Source organism: Quercus suber, unplaced genomic scaffold, assembly GCF_002906115.3.
Source record: "Quercus suber isolate HL8 unplaced genomic scaffold, Cork oak 2.0 scaffold_661, whole genome shotgun sequence".
In the NCBI taxonomy this organism is placed as follows: domain Eukaryota; kingdom Viridiplantae; phylum Streptophyta; class Magnoliopsida; order Fagales; family Fagaceae; genus Quercus; species Quercus suber.
The window spans coordinates 320,053-343,380 of NW_027070102.1; the positions used below are offsets into that span (position 1 = coordinate 320,053).

A 23,328-nucleotide genomic window follows, 5' to 3' on the forward strand; every position below is an offset into this window, starting at 1 on the left:
AATACTAATTGTGGTACTTTTGCTTGAGCTAAAACTCTTGTTTAAGTTGGAACTTCCTGTTGCATTTGTTGTTACGTGTTGATTTATAACTAGAAAAGAAAAAGAAATAAATGCAATAGGTTAAATATTTTTTGAATATATGAAACATTTAATAAGACTAAATAGACAAGAAGATTTAGAATTTAAACATATTACCTAAGTCATGAAATTCCTTCTCTAATACCTCTACCTCATCCATTAATTGGTGATGAGAAATCAAGACTAAGGCTTGAAGCCAATTTTGAACACATATAAAGTTTTGAACCATGAGAGGAGAGAGTGAAATCCAAAATGGATCAATTATGCACCCTCCAGGTATTGAATGCCAACTTAGATGCAATAGTGAAAATTGGTACATCTGGCACATCTTTATCTACTTTGGACAAAACTTGATACCTATTTGAATTTTCCTTCCATCACGCCTATATATTCACATCGTTTCTACCATCACAATTTTCAACCAAATATTTTTCAAACACATTGCTATACCCTACATGCTACTTAACCTCTAAGAAACGCTCATATCGAGAGTAAACCTTTACATATGGATCACTTGCATCACCTTCTATTTGTGTCCTTTCACTCCTACTTGATACTTGCACATTTTGGTGAATGAATAGAAGAGTAAAAATTGTACAACTTAACCAAGAGACTCCTCACATTATCAACCATCTCTTTCCCCACTCCATCTCCATAAATTTATAAAAATGAAAATTTCAATTTCTTTCGTGAATCAAGAATCACAACCACATATAAAAGATGATTAGTTTTATCCCCTTCTCCCCAATACTTCTCAAATTTATTTTGCATGTTTGTGGTTGTGTTTTTCAAGAGGAGGTTTTTGGGGGGGGGGGGGGGGTAANAAAAAAAAAAAAAAAACATACAAGATGGCTTGGTATACCTAGAAAAAATAGCAAAATAAAAAACACACATTAAACTTGACCTAAGTAGTAAGCCCTTTTTTTTTTTACAGAGTTTCAACTTATAGCATTCACTCTTAATGATAACTCTTTATTATCAAATCAAAACACCAATTAGTTTTTGATGTAGGTGGAGATTGAACTCATATCTCTTATACAACAATCAGAGACTTTACTAGTTGAGCAAACTGGAACTCATTACCTTAAAAATAAGCTAGTAGCTTAAAAAGTAACTATAAAATAAAAAACACATCCATTAATCCACACAAACACAAAAACAAGTAACAAATATTTCCAAAATAACCTAAGCAGCAAGCCAATAGCTTAAAGCCCATAGGTATAAGTCAATTACCACTTATTAAACTTGCCAACATATTTCTAGCATACAAATATTTCACCACCACATAGCATGAGCAACATATATTGTATAGTATTTTCGTATATATATATATAGACACACACACACACTTAGTAAGCCACAAAGGCAGAGAAGACAGTTATTCTAAGTCTGTAAGGCAATAAACCACGAAATCAGTAAGTTAGTTACAATGTATTTGGTAATATATATAATTAGTTACAATTACGAAATACCCTATTTATTTCCTTTTTTTTTTTCAAAACATTGAATGACAACTACTCAATAGTTACTAAGTCAATAACTTATAGAAAAAAAAAAAAAAAAACTTTTAGACTATGTTTTCTTTTCTATTAGCATTAAGAGTTGATGCGTTGTTAGAAAAACAATATATATCCAAAAAGCTTTCAAAATGCTGTCTCCTATATAAAATGAATGACTTTCCTCCTACAATACAAGAGGTAAAAAGATATTTAATCAATAATATATTATTACAAGCACAAGACCATTGGTAAGGGCAGTAAGGACAATAACTTATAAAGTGAATGATCAATCATCAATACTAATTGTGGTACTTTTGCTTGAGCTAAAACTCTTGTTTAAGTTGGAACTTCCTGTTGCATTTGTTGTTACGTGTTGATTTATAACTAGAAAAGAAAAAGAAATAAATGCAATAGGTTAAATATTTTTTGAATATATGAAACATTTAATAAGACTAAATAGACAAGAAGATTTAGAATTTAAACATATTACCTAAGTCATGAAATTCCTTCTCTAATACCTCTACCTCATCCATTAATTGGTGATGAGAAATCGGGGGGGGGGGTTAAATGAGCAATATTCTCTTGAATAACAAATATCTCATCAAAGAAGTTATTTGAAGTAACATACAAAGAACCGAAGAACTTCTTTGTTGTGTTGTAAAAAAACCTCAAGAAAGTCACAGATGTCTTACAATTTTGGAAATCACTCTCACTTGAAGATCACGACCCACCATTATCTTCCTTCTTCCTAACGTATGTCAAATAACTATCATCCTTAAAGCCCATTTGAATAAACACTTTCTCAAATTTTTTAGTAGTTTCTAATATGAGATAGGCCGAGTTCCACCTAGTAGGTATATCTACACAAAGAAGACTTTTATAGACTCCATACCTAAAATCTTCATAAAACTCATAAAAGTTTGAAAACTATTTGGTGAGTGAAAGCTCAAATAGTGTGAAAACACTATAACTTGTTTAGACCCTCAATTTTTAATTATGGTTTGATTAATTTTAATCTAAACACACTTGATGTGGAATATATGTGATTAGCAAATTAATTAATCGAAGCACTCAAAAATTGCATGGATGAACAAACAAGTGCAATGCTAAAATGGAAAGGCCAGTGAGTAAAAGAATAACAAACCCAAGACAACACGGCGATGTGTTATCGAAGAGGAAATTGAAGAACTCGGTAAAAAACCTCTCCGTGACCCTCCAAGTCGAAATGATCCATTAGTGAATAAGTTGGAGTACATGAATACCAAAAAGACCTTCCAAGCCTAATCTACTCAAAGTCCTTGAGCCCTCCAAGTTCTAGCTACTAACGGACTTTTCGGAGTTTTGTCTTCGCTAGTTATCCTTATCTAGATCCCGCAATATCGCTCGTTTGCACCGCCAAGCCTCACTAGCTTCTTTTGGCAAATACCTAATGCGTTCCAAGCTCCAAAACACTCTCTAGACTCTAAATATGAATGCCTTGATGCTATGCTTGAACGCTTAGATGTGCTTGATTAATCTACCCTGTTGATGTTTATTGCCCTTGGTGATATATACTTGTGCCTTGATAGATGAATGCTATGTTTGGAGATTATATGTCATATTAATTGCTTTAGATGCATGTTAGTGTGTGTGTAAGTTTAGAATAACATATTAGAGGACTCTTTGATGGGATTAGGATGTGAAACACAATGAGTGGAGGCCAACCCACGGGTCGGGTAGGGTTGGGTGCTTAATACCTTCCCATCCCCATACCTAAACTCCAGACACGTGTTCTAGTAAAGATCAGTCATTCTACAAGGTGCTTTCTCTCTCTCTCTCTCTCTCTCTCTCTCTCTCTATATATATATATATATATAAAATTCCTAGACGTAAATCTAGGCAGCGACTCCATTTACACCCTTTGCCATGATCCACCCTAGGTCAAAGTGTACTTCCCACGAGGAGATCCTACTCGTTGTGCGGGTGCGGGTGCTTGTGCCCACACAAGTGCCTTTTTAGAAGGCTCAACAGTAAAGGTTGTTGATACAAGTTAAAACCATTTTTCTCCATCCATTTTGGGTTCCAAAGCTAAGTTTTTTTGCCCTTTACTTAGATATCTATTCGGGTTCTTGGGACAAAGTGGCACATGAGCTAAAAATTTCTAGTACCATACCCATAGTATCATACTTATGCAAAGAAAAAAAATCACAAATACAAACAATATGAAACTTGAAATTTTATTAAACAATAACATCAAAAATAAGGATGCTCAAATTTTATTAAATAATAGATGCAACAACAACCACAACAATAGAAAAAACATCAAACAACAACATTAACTCCATCAAAATATAAAATATAAAATCCCAAACTTAAACACTAAACACTAAGAAAAACATAAACCATACCTTAGAGAAACCGTGAGTGTTAGAGATTCAAGTTTGAAGATAGAAAACCCTACTTGAACAGCTTTCAATTCTTGAATAAAATTAAAATATGAACAAAAATAATCAAACAAATGAACAAATGAAATCAATGAGGTGATGGGTTTAAATCTTTGGGTTTATTTGACTCTAATGGTTGATTTCTATATAAGAGAGATGGACAAAAAGCAAGATGAGAAATAGAGAATATTTATCTAAAAATCAACCCTTACTTGGAGTGAGAATTGAGTAAGTAAGGAGGAGACAATGGCAAAATAAAGAGGAAACAATGGAGATAGGGGTTTGGAGTGGAAGATGAGAGAGGAGAATCATACTGGATGAGAGAGGAGAATCATACTCAATGAGAGATAAGATAGAGAGAAATTGAGAAAGTGATTTTTTTTTTTTTAGGGTTCAGACGGAACTTTGGAACTTGTGCTTTGGGGGAGTAAAAAAATTAATTCTTAGAGATAAGGTGTGATTTCCCACAAATGAGAAGAAGGCACATAAGCTAAAAATCCAAACCTTATCACTAGGGATCAAACTTATATATATATAATTTAGTCATGTCGGGTTTTTTCTAGCAAAAAATCTCAAAACTTGCAATCTAACTCAAATATTTTAGTTTTATATTTGAGGCAAAACTTAGATACATTATCTTATGTAATGTTTCTTAGGTTCCTTGTTTAAATTTTAGCGAGGTGGCTAATTAATCAAGTCAGCAAACATTGTTAAGCAACACCATTTAGTTTTTTGCCCTTAGAGAAACAACATTCAGTTTTGGTGAGAAAGACACCGTTAAGGGTGGCCATCACATAACCCTATGACCAAGTTTGGGTTCTCTGAAAGATTGTGCATGATTTGAATCTAGATTAAATGTAAAAGCTTACACTTTGAGTCTTGAGATGAACTTGCATGCATAGAGTGAACTTGTGGACTTGTGACCGCAAAGATTTGGGGTGCCAAATTGGCCTTTAGCCTAGCTTCTTGCCTATAAGACGATGGTTTCTTAGTCTTGGAGTTTGATAGGGTAACATTGTGGTTAGATTTTGTGTTTTTTATTGCGATGTTGTGGCTTGCTTCTTCATTGCTCTGTAGATTTCGATGGATCTTTCTAATTTGTGAAATTGTGTGATTCTTTCAATTTTGAATCAAAATAGAAACTCTTTTCATTTTACTTTTCCTTTCATTGCTTCCTTTGATCCTCTCAACGATGTTAGAGGCAAGATTAGCGTGCTCTAGAATTTAGGTACCAAGAACAATGGTGGTGTTCTCGCCCAAACTAGGAGGAAGTATACCTTGTTATAGATGTATGCTTCCTCCCTCTCATAAGCTGGTGGGACCACAGCTAGTGAGTCCTATCATCTGTGAGAGGAGAGAAACATGTACTCGTAACAAGTTGTATTTTCTCCTAAACTAGAGGGTGTAAACACTAAATTGTGTTTTTCCTGGTCAGACACAATTTAACGTTGTTTGCTAATGGTTAATTGGCCATATGGCTAAAATATAGTTAAAGAACCTAAGTAATATACCTGTAACAGGTTCTATTTTCTCCTAAACTAGAGGGTGTAAACACTAAATTGTGTTTTTCCTGGTCATACACAATTTAACGTTGTTTGCTAATGGTTAATTGGCCATATGGCTAAAATATAGTTAAAGAATCTAAGTAATAGCACCTAAGATGCTATGTATAAGTTTTGGTCTTTAATATGCATAGACATCTAACCGGCAGTTCCTTGCACTCCAAGTCACCTAGAGGCCTTTGGGTTAGGCAAGTTGAGCAAGTCGATTCTTTTGGATCAGTGGACACCATTAGTCATCAAGTCAATAAAATTGGATTTTTTTTTCATTTACACGTCAATTTTAAATTGAAAAAAGAAAAGAAAGAAATGATAGTAAGTGTTTTTTGCATGATTAATTTTGCCAATTTATTTTACTATTCAGCTTATTTTTGTTACTATTTATCGCTCTCACAGTACTTTTTTGTATTATTAATAGGGTTTACTGTATTTTTTCAGATAACTTAAAAAAAAAAAAAAAACCAGTTTTAACAAAATAACGATTCCATAAAACGATGGCGTTTGTACAGTAACCATCTTCATCTTGAGCAGTACAACCACGGCCACAGAGCGCGCACACAGGCAATGGCGCGAGGCGTAACCAGAGCCACCACCTCCACCTTCTTAGCTACTTCATTCCTCAAAATAACACCACCAATATGGAAAAACCCATCTGTGTCCCTCTCTGTTCCTTGGACTCAGTTTCTCTGCAAGTGCTCTCTTGCCCACCACCATCACCAACACCAACACCCTATCGACATGTCAAAGTACAAGGAAGCTTTCTCAATGCAAATGGCCATGGCTGGCCTTAAACCCCACCACCGAATCGGTCTGTTCCTTTCACTTTTTTTTTTTTTTCCTGTTTTGTTTATGAAAAAAAATAGGAATAGAGAGAGAAACAAAAAGTCGAAAATTTTATATTGTTTTCACTAACTAGGAGGATAGAAAACAAACTAACCCACTTATCTGAATTGTGCCTTATACAACTATGTCGCTTTGGTTTGTTATTAACTTATAGTTTTATTTCTTCTTACTTTTTTTTTTACTTTTGGGGTTGGTGGTGTATGTATCAAGGCTTTGTTTTGTTCAATCTATGAGCTGGGTTTTGATTGTGTAGCTGTTTAAATCGAGTTGTTATGTCAAAAGGGTAAAAGGGGTTTGTTTCTTTTACCAAATTAGTTGCTGAAGAAGTAACTTTTTGAGAATTAGAAGAAAACAAATGAAATTTATAATCTTGAATGAATGAGTGATGTTTGTTTGATTGGTGATTAGCTTTGGGAGTCTCTGGAGGTCCTGATAGTATGGCACTTTGCGTTTTAACTGCTGGTTGGAAAACGAATGGCATTAGTAATGGAGAGAGTGGTGATTTCGTTGATGGGCTTTTGGCAATAGTTGTCGATCATGGGCTGCGTTCTGAAAGCAAAGATGAAGCAAACATTGTTTGTAATTGGGTTTCCCAAATGGGTATACAACTTTGCATTGACATCCTTTTGGCTATCTTTCTCTCTCTACTCCTCTTTTGGTTTGATGATGTGTATAGAGATTAGAGGTGGATCGTGGCTAATATGAACTTTGTGTAGGAATCAGATGTGAGATTGCCCATTGTGATTGGTCAGATGGTAGGCCGAAACAAGGTCACTTGCAAGAAGCAGCTCGGGAAATGAGGTATTTGTTTATCTATCTTTTTACTTTTTGTTTTCAGAAATAGTAAAGCATCTAAATTCTAAAACTGGGATAAAAAAAGAAAAAGAAAAAGAAAATACTGGGATTGTAAACTCTGGATTTTATTGTAATTTTTTATTTGAATTAAAAAGGTTCAAAATCACGGTTTAATTTGATTAAGACCAGTTGCTTGATTTGCAAATTTTGATGTTGGACTGAATTTCAGGTATCAGGCTTTTCAGAAAGTTTGTGCCCAACATCAGATTGGTGTTTTACTCATTGCGCATCATGCTGATGACCAGGTTTGACCAACAAAAGTCTAGTTCTCTGTCTGCATTTCTGCTTATGCATGTCTCTGTATGTGAACACATGTGCATGACTGTCTACATGTTCAAGTTAGTGGGTTCTTAGAAGTTCTCTCAACCCACCTGCAGGCATAGGCAGTTTTGTTTTCTTGAATGTAGAAGTTCCTTATTTGTAAAGTCTAAATTGAAAGGAATGATTTTTTTAATGTTCTAGTGTATGGTACTCTGTCCTTATCTAAATGATACTGATTTCCACTTTGAAGGCTTGTTGATTTCAACTTCAAAGGCTTGTTACAAATGCTAGACATATAGTGATTGCTGAGACACAATGCAGGCTGAGTTATTCATTCTTAGACTATCTCGCAATAGTGGTGTGATTGGACTTGCTGGCATGCCTTTCATTTCTCAAGTTTTCTCTACACATACATATTCTTTGGGGGGAGTCTCAAACAATCATGGTGTACTTCTTGTGCGACCACTCATGAATTTTTCTAAACAAGACATGTATAAGGTTAGTACTGTACATGACATACATTATCAGTTAATCTGCATTTTTCTTGAGTTCAGCACATAAATTTTGTAGAATTGTCATTAATTTATCTTTTGCAGATATGTCTTGGGGGTAATCAGGATTGGGTGGAAGACCCAACAAATAAAAGTCTTCTATTTGCTCGTAATAGGATTCGAATGTCATTAAGGGATGTCTCATCAAGTGAGTTGACAGAAATTATAGCTTTTATGGTGCAGTTTAAATCATTAAATTGTCTGCTATGATATGGTGGAAAGTTTGTTTGCTATTTTTCTTTTAACTTCTAACTGGAAAAAACTTAAAAAACAGTATATGTGCTTTAGATTATTCGCTCAATCCATTGTGGAGCCATATGTAATATATCCCTAGTTAGGGGGTGCTAGCATGAGTTTTCTTAGTTGTACACAGGCTTGACATGTTCAAATTACTTGTCCCTTGCTTTTCAGGTATCTTCAAGTCTGAGCTACAAGCAGTTATCTCGGCCTGTCGAAGAACACGCTCATTTATTGATCAAGTTTGTTGTAAATTGATAAACCAGGCAATAGTTGTTAAAGATGTAAGCAGTTTTTTGACTGTCTTCACTTTTAGATATCAGAATTTTTTTTATACATTTGACTTTAGTAGATCAGTAAAAAATTATTTTATTTCTTTAATCTTAGTCATTAGATAACTCTCTGTCTTGACCATTTTATCTTTTGTTTTTGTTTTTGTTTTGTTTGGGGGCGGCGGCGGTATTTCTTCCTGCAGCAGGGGTATGCTATTATTGATTTGGAGATTCTTAGTCCGTCAAAAGTTGAGGACATATGCCTGTCAAAGTTTGTTTCCTTGGTTTTACAGGTACTTTAATTCTTAGCATGTAGATTGTCTGACATCCTTTCTCTCTCTCTCTCTCTCTCTCTCTCTCTCTGAGAGCTCTTCTGATTTGAGTTACATAGGTTGATGCTCATGTTAATACCGTGTGATTTGAATCTTTCAGTTCATCTCACAAAGGTATAGGCCAGTTAGAGGTAGTACTTCAAAATTGCTGTTGGACTATATTCGTACTTTTCCCTGCAAGGTACATCTACTTTCTCATGTATGGTTCCATTTTCTCTATGAAATTAGCCACTGGTCTGTGCCCCAAATCATAGAAAGTTTCACGACTTCATCAGCATGCAAAGAAAAAAAGTGCTAGGCAGTTTGATTGATAACCTTCTCAAGCTTACTTGTATATTACATTGCATTGAAATTTCATCATGGTCGGTTTCTCTCTCTCTCTCTCTCTCATGATATTGCACTTAGTATAACTCTAAATCATTTTCTGGACATTGACAAATATCTCTAATTTTCCACATTTACGGTTGAACATTTGACTGAAAGTGAAAACCAGCACCTTCTTTTTTTGTTTTGTTTTTTAGCCCTCATTTGGGAAGGTTTTTGTTTTCATTGAGCTGATCATTTCAAATTGTAGATTTGTAATGTGAAAGTTGATGAGGAAACATTATTATATTAAGATTTCATCACCAATGACACCTGTAATCGAAAAATAAGATTTCATTGATCTATCTTTGTATCTAAGTATAAAAAAAGTAGAGAAAAACCAACAAGACCTTGGGCCTTTCTTTTCTTGTATCACCTTTGATGGATTTATTCCTGGTGTTTGCTTTAATGCTTTCAATAAACTAGGAGACTCATTTATAAACCTTAGCATCAGGGTGATCAAGAAGCAAAACTGCTTTCTTTAATTACTGTTGTTACTTGTTAGAGCATTCATTTCCAGCTCAATAAAATTTTACCTAAAATCCCTACTTTTTCCATTAATTAACACACTTTTCACATACATTTGCATCAGTCTATTTTTTCTTTCTCCATTCCATTTAAACATTATTTATTAATGGCAAAGAAAGCCCATTCCAAAGAGCCAAATCACAGCTGGCAAAGAAAACCCAATATCGTGTAGCTTTGTGGGGTAACGATTTTGTGAGCAATTCGGTGGCCAAGAAAGTTGATGGCCATTCGAGATCTTTGTTGGTGGGGTTTTTATTGGCTACATGGTGTTGGGTTTTGGGTTGATTTGTGCATATGTATTTGGTTGCCAGCAATGAGTTTATATTGGTAGTGTGAATTTGTGAGTGGGTTGGTCAATTGTTTGCTTTGGGCTGGTTTTTTTAATCTACCTTGTGCATATGTTTTTGGGCTGATTTGGTTAGTCAGTTGTGAGTGGATTAGTTGGCTCATACAAGTACTCTTACCAATACTTTATAGCAGCTCAATTTCCACGTTGTAGAAGGAATAGGGCTGTTGATTTTTAGGCTTAAATAAACAAAACTGGGTCTATACTGAAACTTCTAGCTTTGCCATTGGACATTGCTGCATCTTTGTCTAGTAATTCTACTCTTCTTTTCCTCATTCATTTCCTTTTTGATTCTTCTGATAGAGAGTTTGATTTTTGGTGCTTTCATAAAAGGGTTGTCAAACAAATACACTGAATTGTTTTCTTATTACACCCACCACCGCCCCCCCCAAGGACTGTAAGTTGTAGACCGGCAATTCAGCTTTTGTATAAGCCAATGACCTGTATCCAAAATCATTTTTCAATCTTTTTTGATTCGTAAGTTTTACCTCTCTTGCAGAACTCCCTTACAGTAGCTGGTTGTTACCTTTGTCCAGCTCCGGGGTCTAAAGGCACCAAAACCTTGGTTTGCTGTTCCGTTGATTGTCCTCTGCCTTCAAAAATGGAACCATTCCATGCATGCACTTTTGGAGAACAGCAACACCATATTCCAAGTGAGTTAGAGCAAATTATAGTGGATGCAAAGTCATATTCAGATCACCTGGTTCTAGATGAATCAGATGTGCATTTTCTGAATGCTACATCAGAATCAGTTCTAACTGAAGCCAAAAGACTTGGTATACTCAGTGAGTCAACATATAGGAATATTCTCTTATTGCAGAGGGAAGAAACCAAACGCTTCAAGTCTAAGACTGAGACAGAACTCTCATCTGATTTAGAGTCAAAGCATGGCTTTCAATCTGTCAATATGTTGCGGAGTGAACCACTTCAACCTGGGCATGCATGTTACTTCATGAGCAGATTCTTCATCACATGGAAATTGAATGAGGAAATTGGTAGCAGTGCATTTTCAGAGGAAGCCAATTGTGACTTGAATTTGGGACTGGAAAATTGGCAGTGTCATTGCAGGTCTTGTGTGGTTGGTCATGACATGGTAGCTGAGGTTCGACACATGATTGAATCTGACTGGCTGTATCTTGTGAAGTTTTCGAAATGCCTGAGTAATTCAGGGAAATTTCAACAGCAAAGAGATCTCTTAGATTATAGAGCAGATGATCAAATACCAGAGAAGATAAATCGATGCTTAGATTATGCAAGGTTATCAGCAGAAAGAGCTCTTCTGTCATTAAAATCTATCCCTGCTGCTGCAAGAGGAGGCCTACCTGTCCTAGTCAATCATAAAGGACTATTAATAAGCATCCCAGTAAGTCAATCCTTTTCAATTTTTAAAAGACAAATCTAGCCACTAATTAAGTTCCTTATGATCTTCCCAGACCAAAAAATCACCAACTTTTTCACATCTTACTTACATAACATTTGAGATAATGCTCGACTAAGCACACCACAACACAAAAAACACATGGATGGTTTGAAAATGTTGGTGAAACTCTTGGTGTTGAGAGACTTCTCCATATCTTAAACGCATATTCAAATCCTAAAAAGACTGCCTCTAACTTTATTTTCATTCATTAAAGTTTTGCTTTTAGTCAGCAGTTTATGGTTTATCCTTTGAGACGTGACAACCCTATATCATTATTTTTTTCCCTTTCAGAGCGTTGGTTTCAAGCATTGCCCTTGCTTGGTTGTATCTGCAGAATTCAAGCCAAGAGTACCACTTGGGGGAGGTCACAGTTCATTTATATAGTCTCTGTAGCTTAAGTTAGTAGCTTTAACTATCATATATACACCATGGAGGCCAGCACCTTTTTTTTTTTTTTAGAGGTTAGGGTTTGAATCTCGTCTCCCCTACTTGTTGTAACAATTGAATTATAAATTATAATAACAGTTGGTCTCTAAGTGTCAAACCTCAAGCTGCATGATTACATTGTTGACATGTCATGGCCTGTATCTTCATTCATTCTTAGATCTTGATTCTTTTCCGTTGGTGCCAAACCATGCTGGATGGAGAAAATCTTGCCATAATTATTTAATATTTATTAACCTCATAGGAGAGATTAAGTTTTTAAGCACTTAATCTCAGATGAGTAATAGAAGCACTGGGAGCGGCAATCTGTTTTTATGGCATTTATTTATTTTGCAAATCAAGTAAGCAGCATCAAGATTTTATTAGCATTGGCACCAAGTAGACTATGTAGTGGATCATTTTTTTGGTTGCTGATTGAGCAAAGTTGGACCAGGAGGGGCTCACCAAGCTGCCCTCTGGGAGCAAACTTTATTAAACGATCAGATGGTTTCACCTAATGATATTATAATGTTGTGTTAGGACCAAGAATGAAAAAATCTCAAAATTTTAGAAATAATTTATTTGGATGAGTACATCTAAAACTAATGGTTTGTTTGGATTGAGGAGGAGGGAGGGAGAGTAGAGTAAAGTATAATAGATTTAGTACAAAATTAGTTTATTTTTAGCCAATTCTACTCTACTCCCCTCCACTCCCCCTCTTTCCCTCCATCCAAATAGGCCATAAAGTTCCATAATGATAATCATGATTTAGTGATGATGGTTATGTGATATAATGGTATTGGTGCTAGTGGTGGTAGAGTTATTTGGTAGCAATGGGTGATCGTGATGACAGTAACAGTAGTAAACTAGTAATAATGTTGGCAGCAAGGTTGTCAAAATTGGGATTCTACGTAGGATCGTGGGAGGTAGGCGGGATCATAGATCGTAGGATCGAATCTTGGATCGTAAGATCTTATATTATTTGAGAAAAAAAACAAAAAATACATATTGGTATGTTAAATAATCACACAAATTATACACTCATTCATAAAAAAACCAAAAATTTGCATCAATTTGATGTAATTACAATACATCACTACATTCATTTGTAAGCTCCATTTAAAGAAGCCAAAAAACTCAAAACGTGACATTTTATTGGAATATTATTTTTATTTGGGTCTAATTAACACTCTATCTCTCTACATTAGAATAGCAAAACTTGGTCTATTGAGATGTTATTTTATATTTGGGTTCAACTAAGCCTTCTGTCAAGTTAAAGAAGATTACAAGAAACTGGCATCGTTTAGGATCGTTAGAATTGTACAATCCTATTGATCCTGAACAATTGCAAAGATCCCTAAAATATTCGGATCGTTTTGGGTAGGTGGAACCATAAAATCATATGATCTATATTAAGATTTTGACAACCATGGCTGGTGGTTTTCTTTTCCTCTACTTACAACTAGTGAATGAGGGGAGATTTGAACACATTCTCTTCCATTAAAGAATTGGGTAATATAATACCATTAAGCTACAAGAATATTGATCAATGCTAATAATTGATGGTTTTAGAAGTAGTGAAGTAAATTATGAATGAGGAAATTGGTGAAAAGGAAGGCTGTTTTAGAAAGCTAAGTTGCTTAGAGAAAAGGAAGAATGAACTAGCTCTTCAAGAGACACACTCTTGGAATAATACCTAACAAGTAGAAATTTCTTGGATTCAAATTCAACTATTTACAATGAGGGAAGCTTTACTTATTTATAGTTATATAAGCAAGCTATTGAGTTACGAGAATCTACCATGTGGCTGCCATGTGATTGCCAAAGTCTAACAAACTTCTCTAACTAACTGATAGACTATTGCACTTATCACTAATAATCTTATCAACTAACTTTTTGTAAACAATTACCTTTTAAAAATGAAGTAATATTGATATTGATACTAGTAGTAAAGATGAGTGGTAACGAAAATTAACATGGCTAGAATTTGAACTTGGATTTTAAAGATTGGAAATATTAGGTTTAAAATTCCACCAAATATTTTAATCAACTTTCTGGTTTTACTAAACAAGCAAAATCGATATTAGGAGGTTTCAAAATAGAACTTTGAGTAAACTTCTATCTTAAATTCTCCATCCAAACTTAGCATAATGCATAAATCGATGAGGTTCTTTAAGTAAAAGGCATGCATTCTGAACTAAACAGGATGTGTTACAGGGGGTGCCAAAAAAAAAGGGTCAAAAATAGGTAAAGGTGAAAATAGACGGGACAGGAAAAAAAAAAATTTAAGTAGAATAAGAAAATAAATATTGAGTATGATGCAAGGGTATCTGCAAATAAGTAGTTAAAATAACTTTGTAGACTAAATTTGACTAAAACACCAACAAAAACTGATGCAAATTCTCTAGGGCGATGATTGAAAAATAAAAAACAAAAAATCCAAACATCATGGATTCATTTTTTGTGCCTTTTAAAAAAGAGAAGTATTCTTTTCATAAGATTTTTATTATATTGTCACAACAAGATCTAGGTGGTAAGTTATTAATTGTTGTAATTTGAATTCACCACTGAATTATTTTTTTTTTTGCTTACCGGTAATAGTCATTAACTTGTTGTCTGTCACTAGGGGAGGGAATTTGTGTTTGTGTGTTAGGTTTGTATCTTGTCAACTCATAAGTATTTTGACTATATGAGTTGACACTAATCCAACATATTTATTAAACCGGTCAAGATTTCTCAACCCTAACATGCCATGTTTATTAAATGGGTCAGTGTAACAACTTTTTATTAGATTTTATCAAAGCGTTAAAAAATAATGTGTATAATTTCAATTGATCTAATTTATAAAAAAAAAAAAAAATTAATATAAAATTCAAAACTAATAAAGCAACTACATCACAAATAAACATTTAAAACTAATGCATATCTTAATATCACAAATAATAAAATCACAAAATTTTAAACAAAATAAACTACAATAGCTAACGTCATATCACAACAATAGATTTAAGAAAAATATATGAAGATAAAGGTAAAAGAAAAGCCCGATGATGATAATGCAATAGTGGCAAAGAGTTTAAAGATGAAAGTAAAAGACAAGGTTGACTCAAGTCTTGAGTGATAAAGATAAGTGAAGGATTAGGGCAATGATAATTTGGTACCGCAGTGAAAGAAGGGTAACGGTGGCTAAGAAAAATAAGCTGTAAGATTGAGGTTTGAGAGTGAGAGGCAGCCATGAGACTTGAGAGAATGCAACTAGGAAAGAAAATAAGTTTATATACCCAGGGTTTTAAAGGTATATTGATAAAATGACATTTAGTTAAACAAGTCAAATGCATCAAATGAGTTGGACACAAACCCGATACGTTTATTAAACAGGTAAGTCATGTCAACACAAATGTGACACAAACCCTTTAAAACCAAAATGACATTCAGTTAAATGAGTCAAATGCATCAAACAGATTTTGTGAGTTGGACACAAATCTGATACGTTTATTAAATAGATAAGTCTTTTTTTTTTTTGGTGTAAAGGAATGCATTAAACAAACTAAGAAGAACACAATAATTTAGGGTAGAGCCTGTTCAAGTACTACCCATTAAAGTCGAAATCTAAAAGCTTAACTAAGTCCGCAGGTGGACTCACAAAAATAACAAAATCAGAGGATTGAAGTCCTCCCAGACGCACAAGGGCATCAACATACCTATTGGCTTCATGATAGCAATGCTAAAAAAAATCTAAGGGATCTGGGACACCAAAAGCCTGCAATCATCCATGAGAGGGGAGACAAATAAATTAGTGTAATTTGGGTTAGAAATGGCATCTACTATTGCTTTAGCATCTATCTCTACTTCTACTGCAGCAAAATTGTGATTAAGACATAGGTTAAGCCCATCATGGAGTGCCCAAAGTTCTGCAAGAAAGTTGGTAGTCTTTCCTATCTCGCAAGCAAAGCCCATAATCTAGTTTCCTTCCTTATCTCGAATTAGACCGCCTCCCCCTACTAGGCCCGGATTACCAAGTGAGGAGCCATCAGTGTTCAATTTTACCCAACCACTTAAAGGTTTACTCCAACGGATAGGTTTACAGATACGTGTGATAGCTTCCTTATGAGGGCCAACGTAGAAATTATACCTTAAGGCTTTGCGAGAAATTTCCTTGGCTAGATGTGGATTCGGCCTTTGCTCCTTGAACACTAATTGATTCCTGTGCTTCCAAATAAGCCATGTATCAAATAGAAAAATAGTACTCCAGGGAATAGCATGGCGACCAATTTTTTGCTGCTTGGTGCCATTCTCCTCCAACCACTCCTGAGGATTGCTGCTGAAGAAGGACCTATTAACCTGATTCTCACCCAGCTGGTCCTAGACATGCTTAAAATAAGCAAGCTATTGAGTTACGAGAATCTACCATGTGGCTGCCATGTGATTGCCAAAGTCTAACAAACTTCTCTAACTAACTGATAGACTATTGCACTTATCACTAATAATCTTATCAACTAACTTTTTGTAAACAATTACCTTTTAAAAATGAAGTAATATTGATATTGATACTAGTAGTAAAGATGAGTGGTAACGAAAATTAACATGGCTAGAATTTGAACTTGGATTTTAAAGATTGGAAATATTAGGTTTAAAATTCCACCAAATATTTTAATCAACTTTCTGGTTTTACTAAACAAGCAAAATCGATATTAGGAGGTTTCAAAATAGAACTTTGAGTAAACTTCTATCTTAAATTCTCCATCCAAACTTAGCATAATGCATAAATCGATGAGGTTCTTTAAGTAAAAGGCATGCATTCTGAACTAAACAGGATGTGTTACAGGGGGTGCCAAAAAAAAAAAGGGTCAAAAATAGGTAAAAGGTGAAAATAGACGGGACAGGAAAAAAAAAATTTAAGTAGAATAAGAAAATAAATATTGAGTATGATGCAAGGGTATCTACAAATAAGTAGTTAAAATAACTTTGTAGACTAAATTTGACTAAAACACCAACAAAAACTGATGCAAATTCTCTAGGGCGATGATTGAAAAATAAAAAACAAAAAATCCAAACATCATGGATTCATTTTTTGTGCCTTTTAAAAAAGGGAAGTATTCTTTTCATAAGATTTTTATTATATTGTCACAACAAGATCTAGGTGGTAAGTTATTAATTGTTGTAATTTGAATTCACCACTGAAATTTTTTTTTTTTTTGCTTACCGGTAATAGTCATTAACTTGTTGTCTATCACTAGGGGAGGGAATTTGTGTTTGTGTGTTAGGTTTGTGTCTTGTCAACTCATAAGTATTTTGACTATATGAGTCGACACTAATCCGACATATTTATTAAACCGATCAAGATTTCTCAACCCTAACATGCCATGTTTATTAAATGGGTCAATGTATCAACTTGTTTATTAGATTTTATCAAAGCGTTAAAAAAAAATGTGTATAATTTCAATTGATCTAATTTATAAAAAAAAAAAAATTAATATAAAATTCAAAACTAATAAAGCAACTACATCACAAATAAACATTTAAAACTAATGCATATCTTAATATCACAAATAATAAAATCACAAAATTTTAAACAAAATAAACTACAATAGCTAACGTCAGATCACAACAATAGATTTAAGAAAAATATATGAAGATAAAGGTAAAAGAAAAGCCCAATGATGATAATGCAATAGTGGCAAAGAGTTTAAAGATGAAAGTAAAAGACAAGGTTGACTCAAGTCTCGAGTGATAAAGATAAGTGAAGGATTAGGGCAATGATAATTTGGTATCGCAGTGAAAGAAGGGTAACGGTGGCTAAGAAAAATAAGCTGTAAGATTGAGGTTTGAGAGTGAGAGGCGGCCATGAGACTTGAGAGAATGCAACTAGGAAAGAAAATAAGTTTATATACCCAGGGTTTTAAAGGTATATTGATAAAATGACATTTAGTTAAACAAGTCAAATGCATCAAATGAGTTGGACACAAACCCGATATGTTTATTAAACAGGTAAGTCATGTCAACACAAATGTGACACAAACCCATTAAAACCAAAATGACATTTAGTTAAATGAGTCAAATGCATCAAACAGATTTCGTGAGTTGGACACAAATCTGATACGTTTATTAAATAGATAAGTCTCTCTTTTTTTGGTGTAAAGGAATGCATTAAACAAACTAAGAAGAACACAATAATTTAGGGTAGAGCCTGTTCAAGTACAACCCATTAAAGTCGAAATCTAAAAGCTTAACTAAGTCCGCAGGTGGACTCACAAAAATAACAAAATCAGAGGATTGAAGTCCTCCCAGACGCACAAGGGCATCAGCATACCTATTGGCTTCATGATAGCAATGCCTAAAAAAATCTAAGGGATCTGGGACACCAAAAGCCTGCAATCATCCATGAGAGGGGAGACAAATAAATTAGTGTAATTTGGGTTAGAAATGGCATCTACTATTGCTTTAGCATCTATCTCTACTTCTATTGCAGCAAAATTGTGATTAAGACATAGGTTAAGCCCATCACGGAGTGCCCAAAGTTCTGCAAGAAAGTTGGTAGTCTTTCCTATCTCGCGAGCAAAGCCCATAATCTAGTTTCCTTCCTTATCTCGAATTAGACCGCCTCCCCCTACTAGGCCCGAATTACCAAGTGAGGAGCCATCAGTGTTCAATTTTACCCAACCACTTACAGGTTTACTCCAACGGATAGGTTTACAGATACGTGTGATAGCTTCCTTATGAGGGCCAACGTAGAAATTATACCTTAAGGCTTTGCGAGAAATTTCCTTGGCTAGATGTGGATTCGGCCTTTGCTCCTTGAACACTAATTGATTCCTGTGCTTCCAAATAAGCCATATATCAAATAGAAAAATAGTACTCCAGGGAATAGCATGGCGACCAATTTTTTGCTGCTTGGTGCCATTCTCCTCCAACCACTCCTGAGGATTGCTGCTGAAGAAGGACCTATTAACCTGATTCTCACCCAGCTGGTCCTAGACATGCTTAACCACTTCACAGTCTCGAAGAGCATGTAGAATTGACTCACTAGATGTATGGCAAAAAGGGCATTGAGTGTTAAGTAGCATACCCCTTCGATTGAGGCACTCCTTCACTCCGCTTCCATGATAACAAAGCCACACAAAGGATTGGATCCTAGGTAGCACCTTAGACTTCCAAATCCACTTATCCCTAAAAGGATCAACATTTTCCTGATTAGTGGCTATCTTATAAGCTAATTCGAGGTTGAAAATACCATGATATGACTCCTTCTAAGTCAACTTATCCTCTCCATGGGATGCCATGGCAAACGGAATGGCCTGAAGTCCTTGCTTGACTAAATTAGGAAAATCAAAGGAAGTAATAGACCAATCCCACCCGTTAGTGGATACAACATCTTTTACCTTCAGATTCACAAGCTCACTATAGATGGGGCCTTGAATGATATGCCTTAAAGCTCCAAGATTGGACTAGTTATCAAACCAAAAGTTAAGATTAATGTCTCTTCCACAGGTCCACCTACCCCTTTTTGGAAGATCTCTGTCCCCTTTTTCATTGTTGTCCAAACCCTCGAGCACGGAAGCTTATCCCGATTTCTAGAGCTCAATCTTCGAGTGTTACAATATTTTCCTTTTAGAACTTTTGCCTATAATGACTCCCATTCTGTTTGGAATCTCCAATTTAACTTTGTTAGAAGGGCCAGATTCCTACCCTTAGCTGATTGGATTCCCAATCCCCCCCCCCCCCTCTTCGTTCGAATTGGTGACTTTACCCCATCCAACCCAATGCATTTTCTTCACTGAGTTTGTTGAGCCCCACAGGAAGTTTCTATTGACTTAATAAATGCCTTCGATATTTTGTTGGGGAGATGAGCACTTTGCATAGCATAATTAGGTATGGTGGATGAAATATGCTTAACTAGGATTGATCTACTCGCCAATGACAACAAATTTTCCTTCCAACCAGCCAACTTTTGCTTATCTTGCTCTAGCATGAAATTGAAGTCTTGTGATGAGGACCCCAAATGTTTGATGGGGATACTGAGGCATTTTCTTAGATTGGGCGTGGATTGAAAACCCAATATGTCACATAACTCTTCCCTACTAAACTTGTCAACATTCGGGGAGAAATAGACCCTAGACTTGGCACCACCAACAGATTGTCTAGATCTACTGCAAAAAAGATCTAACACCTCCCTTATTACAACACAATTCTTGTGATCGGTTTTGGTAAAAAGAACTAAGTCATTCATAAAGAAAAGATGCTAGAAAGCCAGACCACTCCTGGATGCCCTTATCGGCTTCCAATTCTTTGCGCTACATTTTTCTTCAATGAGTTGGCCTAGGAAGTTATACAGACTTGGAAGATATATGGGGAAAGATGATCACCTTGTCTAAGGCCCCTTAATGGCAGGATCTGATCTAGAGCTCCCCCATTCACTATAATGGAGGTGGATACCGTTGACACACAGCTCATCATAAGCTTTATAAGATTTTGAGGAAGATTGGCTCTAAATAACATTTCTCTAATAAAACTCCATTCAAGCTTATTATAAGCTTTTTCCAGGTCTATTTTAATCGCCATAAATCCAGTCATTGCTTTCTTTCTACTAATCGTGTGAATAAGCTCTTGTACAATGATGGCATTATCTGTTCCCCTTCTCTCAGGAACAAAAGCAGATTGGAGTGGAGATATGAGTTTGCAAAGGAGAGGCCTCAACAGGGCAACCAAGATTCCAGATACAATCTTGTACACTGTATTACACAAGCTGATTGGGCTATAATTATTAAGAGTTTCCAGACCAAGAATTTTAGGGATAAGAGTGTTGGAGGTCCTATTTAACTCCTCGGGGATTTCCTTAGTAGCAAAAATTTTCCTAACTTCTTCCACCACTGAATTGCCTACTATTAGCTAGAAATGTTGAAAAAAGCTTGCATGAAGGCCATCAGGGACTGGAACTTTAAAGGCTTTAAGTGACCACAAACCTGCCTTAATCTCTTCATCTGAGACACCTCCATCAATACTATCATGCTCTTCATTGGAGAGACGGGCTTGCTAGGTAGAACCAGCTAGGACATTAAGGGTAGAGAAATTATGGGATGTAGTGTAGAGATAAAAAAAACCATTTCAAATAACCTCCTTAACTGCCATTTCATCATGCACCTACTCCTCGATATTGGACATAATAACTGTGATGGATTTTCTTTTCCTTCTAACTAGCGTTGAGATATGATAGAAGGATGTATTTCTATCTCCAAGAAGCATCCAATTAACTCTAGATTTTAGCGCCCATAATTCTTTCTCTTGGTTAAGAACATAACATAAATTTTCCTAGAGCTTCCTCTCCAGTTCCACAAGAGAAACCGAAGGACAATCAGCTAATGCCTTTTGAATTCCTCCTAATTTGGCCATTATTCTTTTCTTCTTTTCAAAGATGTTTCCAAAATGCCCTTTATTCCAATCCAAGGCATCTTGAGAGAACATACTGATGGCTTCCTGAAGGCTAGAAGCACTTGTCCAAGCTTTTTGAACCACTTGGGGAAAAGAAGGGTCTGATAGCCAGAAACTTTGAAACTTGAAGAGCCTATTCTGCCTTGGCCAGCTAGTAGGATTTGTTTCAAGTAAGACAGGACTATGATTGGAGTGGCATTTGGTCAAGTGAGTCACTCTGGCTTTAGGGTATAGGGTACACCAATTTGTGTTGACAAAGAATCTATCAATTCTTTCTTGGATGAGCACATGTGCATCTCTCCTGTTAGTCCACGTGAATCTAGAACTCGAGAACCCCAAATCAACCATATTACATTTGTCTAGGCACTCTTTCAGAAGAAGTGACCTACTTATGCTCACATCTCTGCAACCCAACTTGTTTGCACTATTGAGAGGCTCGTTAAAGTCCCCTGCAATAACCCAGGGCATGCTATGCAACTCCATAGTGTGTATCAGATTATTCCATAAAATTGACCTTTCAACAAATCTAGGGCTAGCATAAATTGCTGAAAATAACCAGGAGAGATTAGAAGCTCGTACATTAATAGTGACATAGATTTCTTGTTCAGTCTTGGCCAATGGGGTAACCTCCACCTTGTCATCATTCCACATTAGCCATAAACCCCCAGCATAGCCAATCGTATCCACATGTATTGCTCTATCAAAAGGAAGATGATCAGTAATATCCGTAGCTCTCTCCCCACTGAGATGAGTTTCCATTACCATAGAAACAACTAGATCATGAACACGCACCAGCACCCTTACATGATTCTGAAAGTTGGGCTTCAGGGCGCCCCTACTATTCCAGATTATTATATTCATCACATGGATATGGTTGGGGTAGGTAGGGGTGTGCATGGGTTGGGTTGGGTTGGGTCGGGTTGAGGGAATTTTTTGACAAAAAAAAAAAAATCAACCCAACCCAACTCATCATATAAGTCCAACCCAACCCACATGGGTTGGGTTCGGTCAGGTTAAACCCATGGGTTGGACAATTTTTTTATTACTATTATTATTAAATTAAGCAGAAAAATATATCACACTTGCTACTTGAGTTGATAAACAAAATATACATTAATATATAAACTAATATTCCAACTTAGTTGTAAACAAAATATGTTTAAGTATCCAATTGAGTTGATAAACAAAATATAAATGAATTAGTATCCTAATTCACTTATAAACAAAATATATCTAATTTTTTTTATTAATTATATAATATATTTAAATATATATTAAAAGAACTAATAGGATTTTATATTATATATGATAGTAGGAACCAAGGAAGTGCTTTACAGCTGGTTTTTTTATTTATTTTTTATTTTTTTTTTTTATTTTTTTTATTTTTAAATTTATAAATATATAATATATTTTAAACATATATTAAAACATGGGTGGGTCAGGTCGGGTTTGGCGGGTTTGTAATTTTATGACCTAAACCCAACCCGGCTCGCTATAAATTTTTTTTTTGACTCAACCCAACCCACCAAGCCCTAAAAATCGATCCAACCCGGTGGGTTGGGTTAGGTCGGATTAAGTTTGGCGGGTTGGCGGGTTTTCTGCACACCTCTAGGGGTAGGACATTCATCAACAGGAGGTTGAGATTTCGCCTCCTCTTTCAAGCTCCATCCCATTTGCCTCAGCATCTCCATCAATTGGCCTTTCCTCGGCATTAGGGTTAAGCAATACTCTACTATTCCCATCTCTAACTTGGTCATTTGATAGTGAAGGTTGAACTTCACTGTGGGTTAGAACACCTGCACTAGCTTGGTGATGTGCCTGTTGCTCTTGAGACATGTGGCTATTGGCTTAATCTCCAGCATCCTCCTCTCCAAAAGGCTCTTCACATGGTTCACTTTGCATAATATCAGAG

General features: G+C 35.4%; 1 protein-coding gene across 4 annotated transcripts; it reads left to right on the top strand.

The window, feature by feature from the left end:
- The first annotated feature begins 6,019 nt into the window (after positions 1–6,019).
- LOC112005866 (uncharacterized) lies at positions 6,020–12,199 on the top strand. Of its 4 annotated transcripts, none has more exons than XM_024038168.2 (11): positions 6,020–6,367; positions 6,811–7,002; positions 7,119–7,203; positions 7,427–7,502; positions 7,840–8,016; positions 8,115–8,217; positions 8,481–8,590; positions 8,782–8,871; positions 9,011–9,091; positions 10,647–11,510; positions 11,859–12,199. In XM_024038168.2, exons 1-11 carry the CDS (start codon positions 6,124–6,126, stop codon positions 11,949–11,951), a joined length of 2,115 nt encoding a protein of 704 aa, XP_023893936.2. In that variant the 5' UTR covers positions 6,020–6,123; the 3' UTR covers positions 11,952–12,199. The 4 variants fall into 4 exon arrangements, with proteins under 4 accessions (XP_023893936.2, XP_065621959.1, XP_023893944.2 ...); XM_065765887.1 differs by having other exon boundaries at positions 8,785–8,871; XM_024038176.2 differs by lacking the exon at positions 6,020–6,367 and having other exon boundaries at positions 6,901–7,002; positions 7,126–7,203.
- The last annotated feature ends 11,129 nt before the right edge of the window (positions 12,200–23,328 follow it).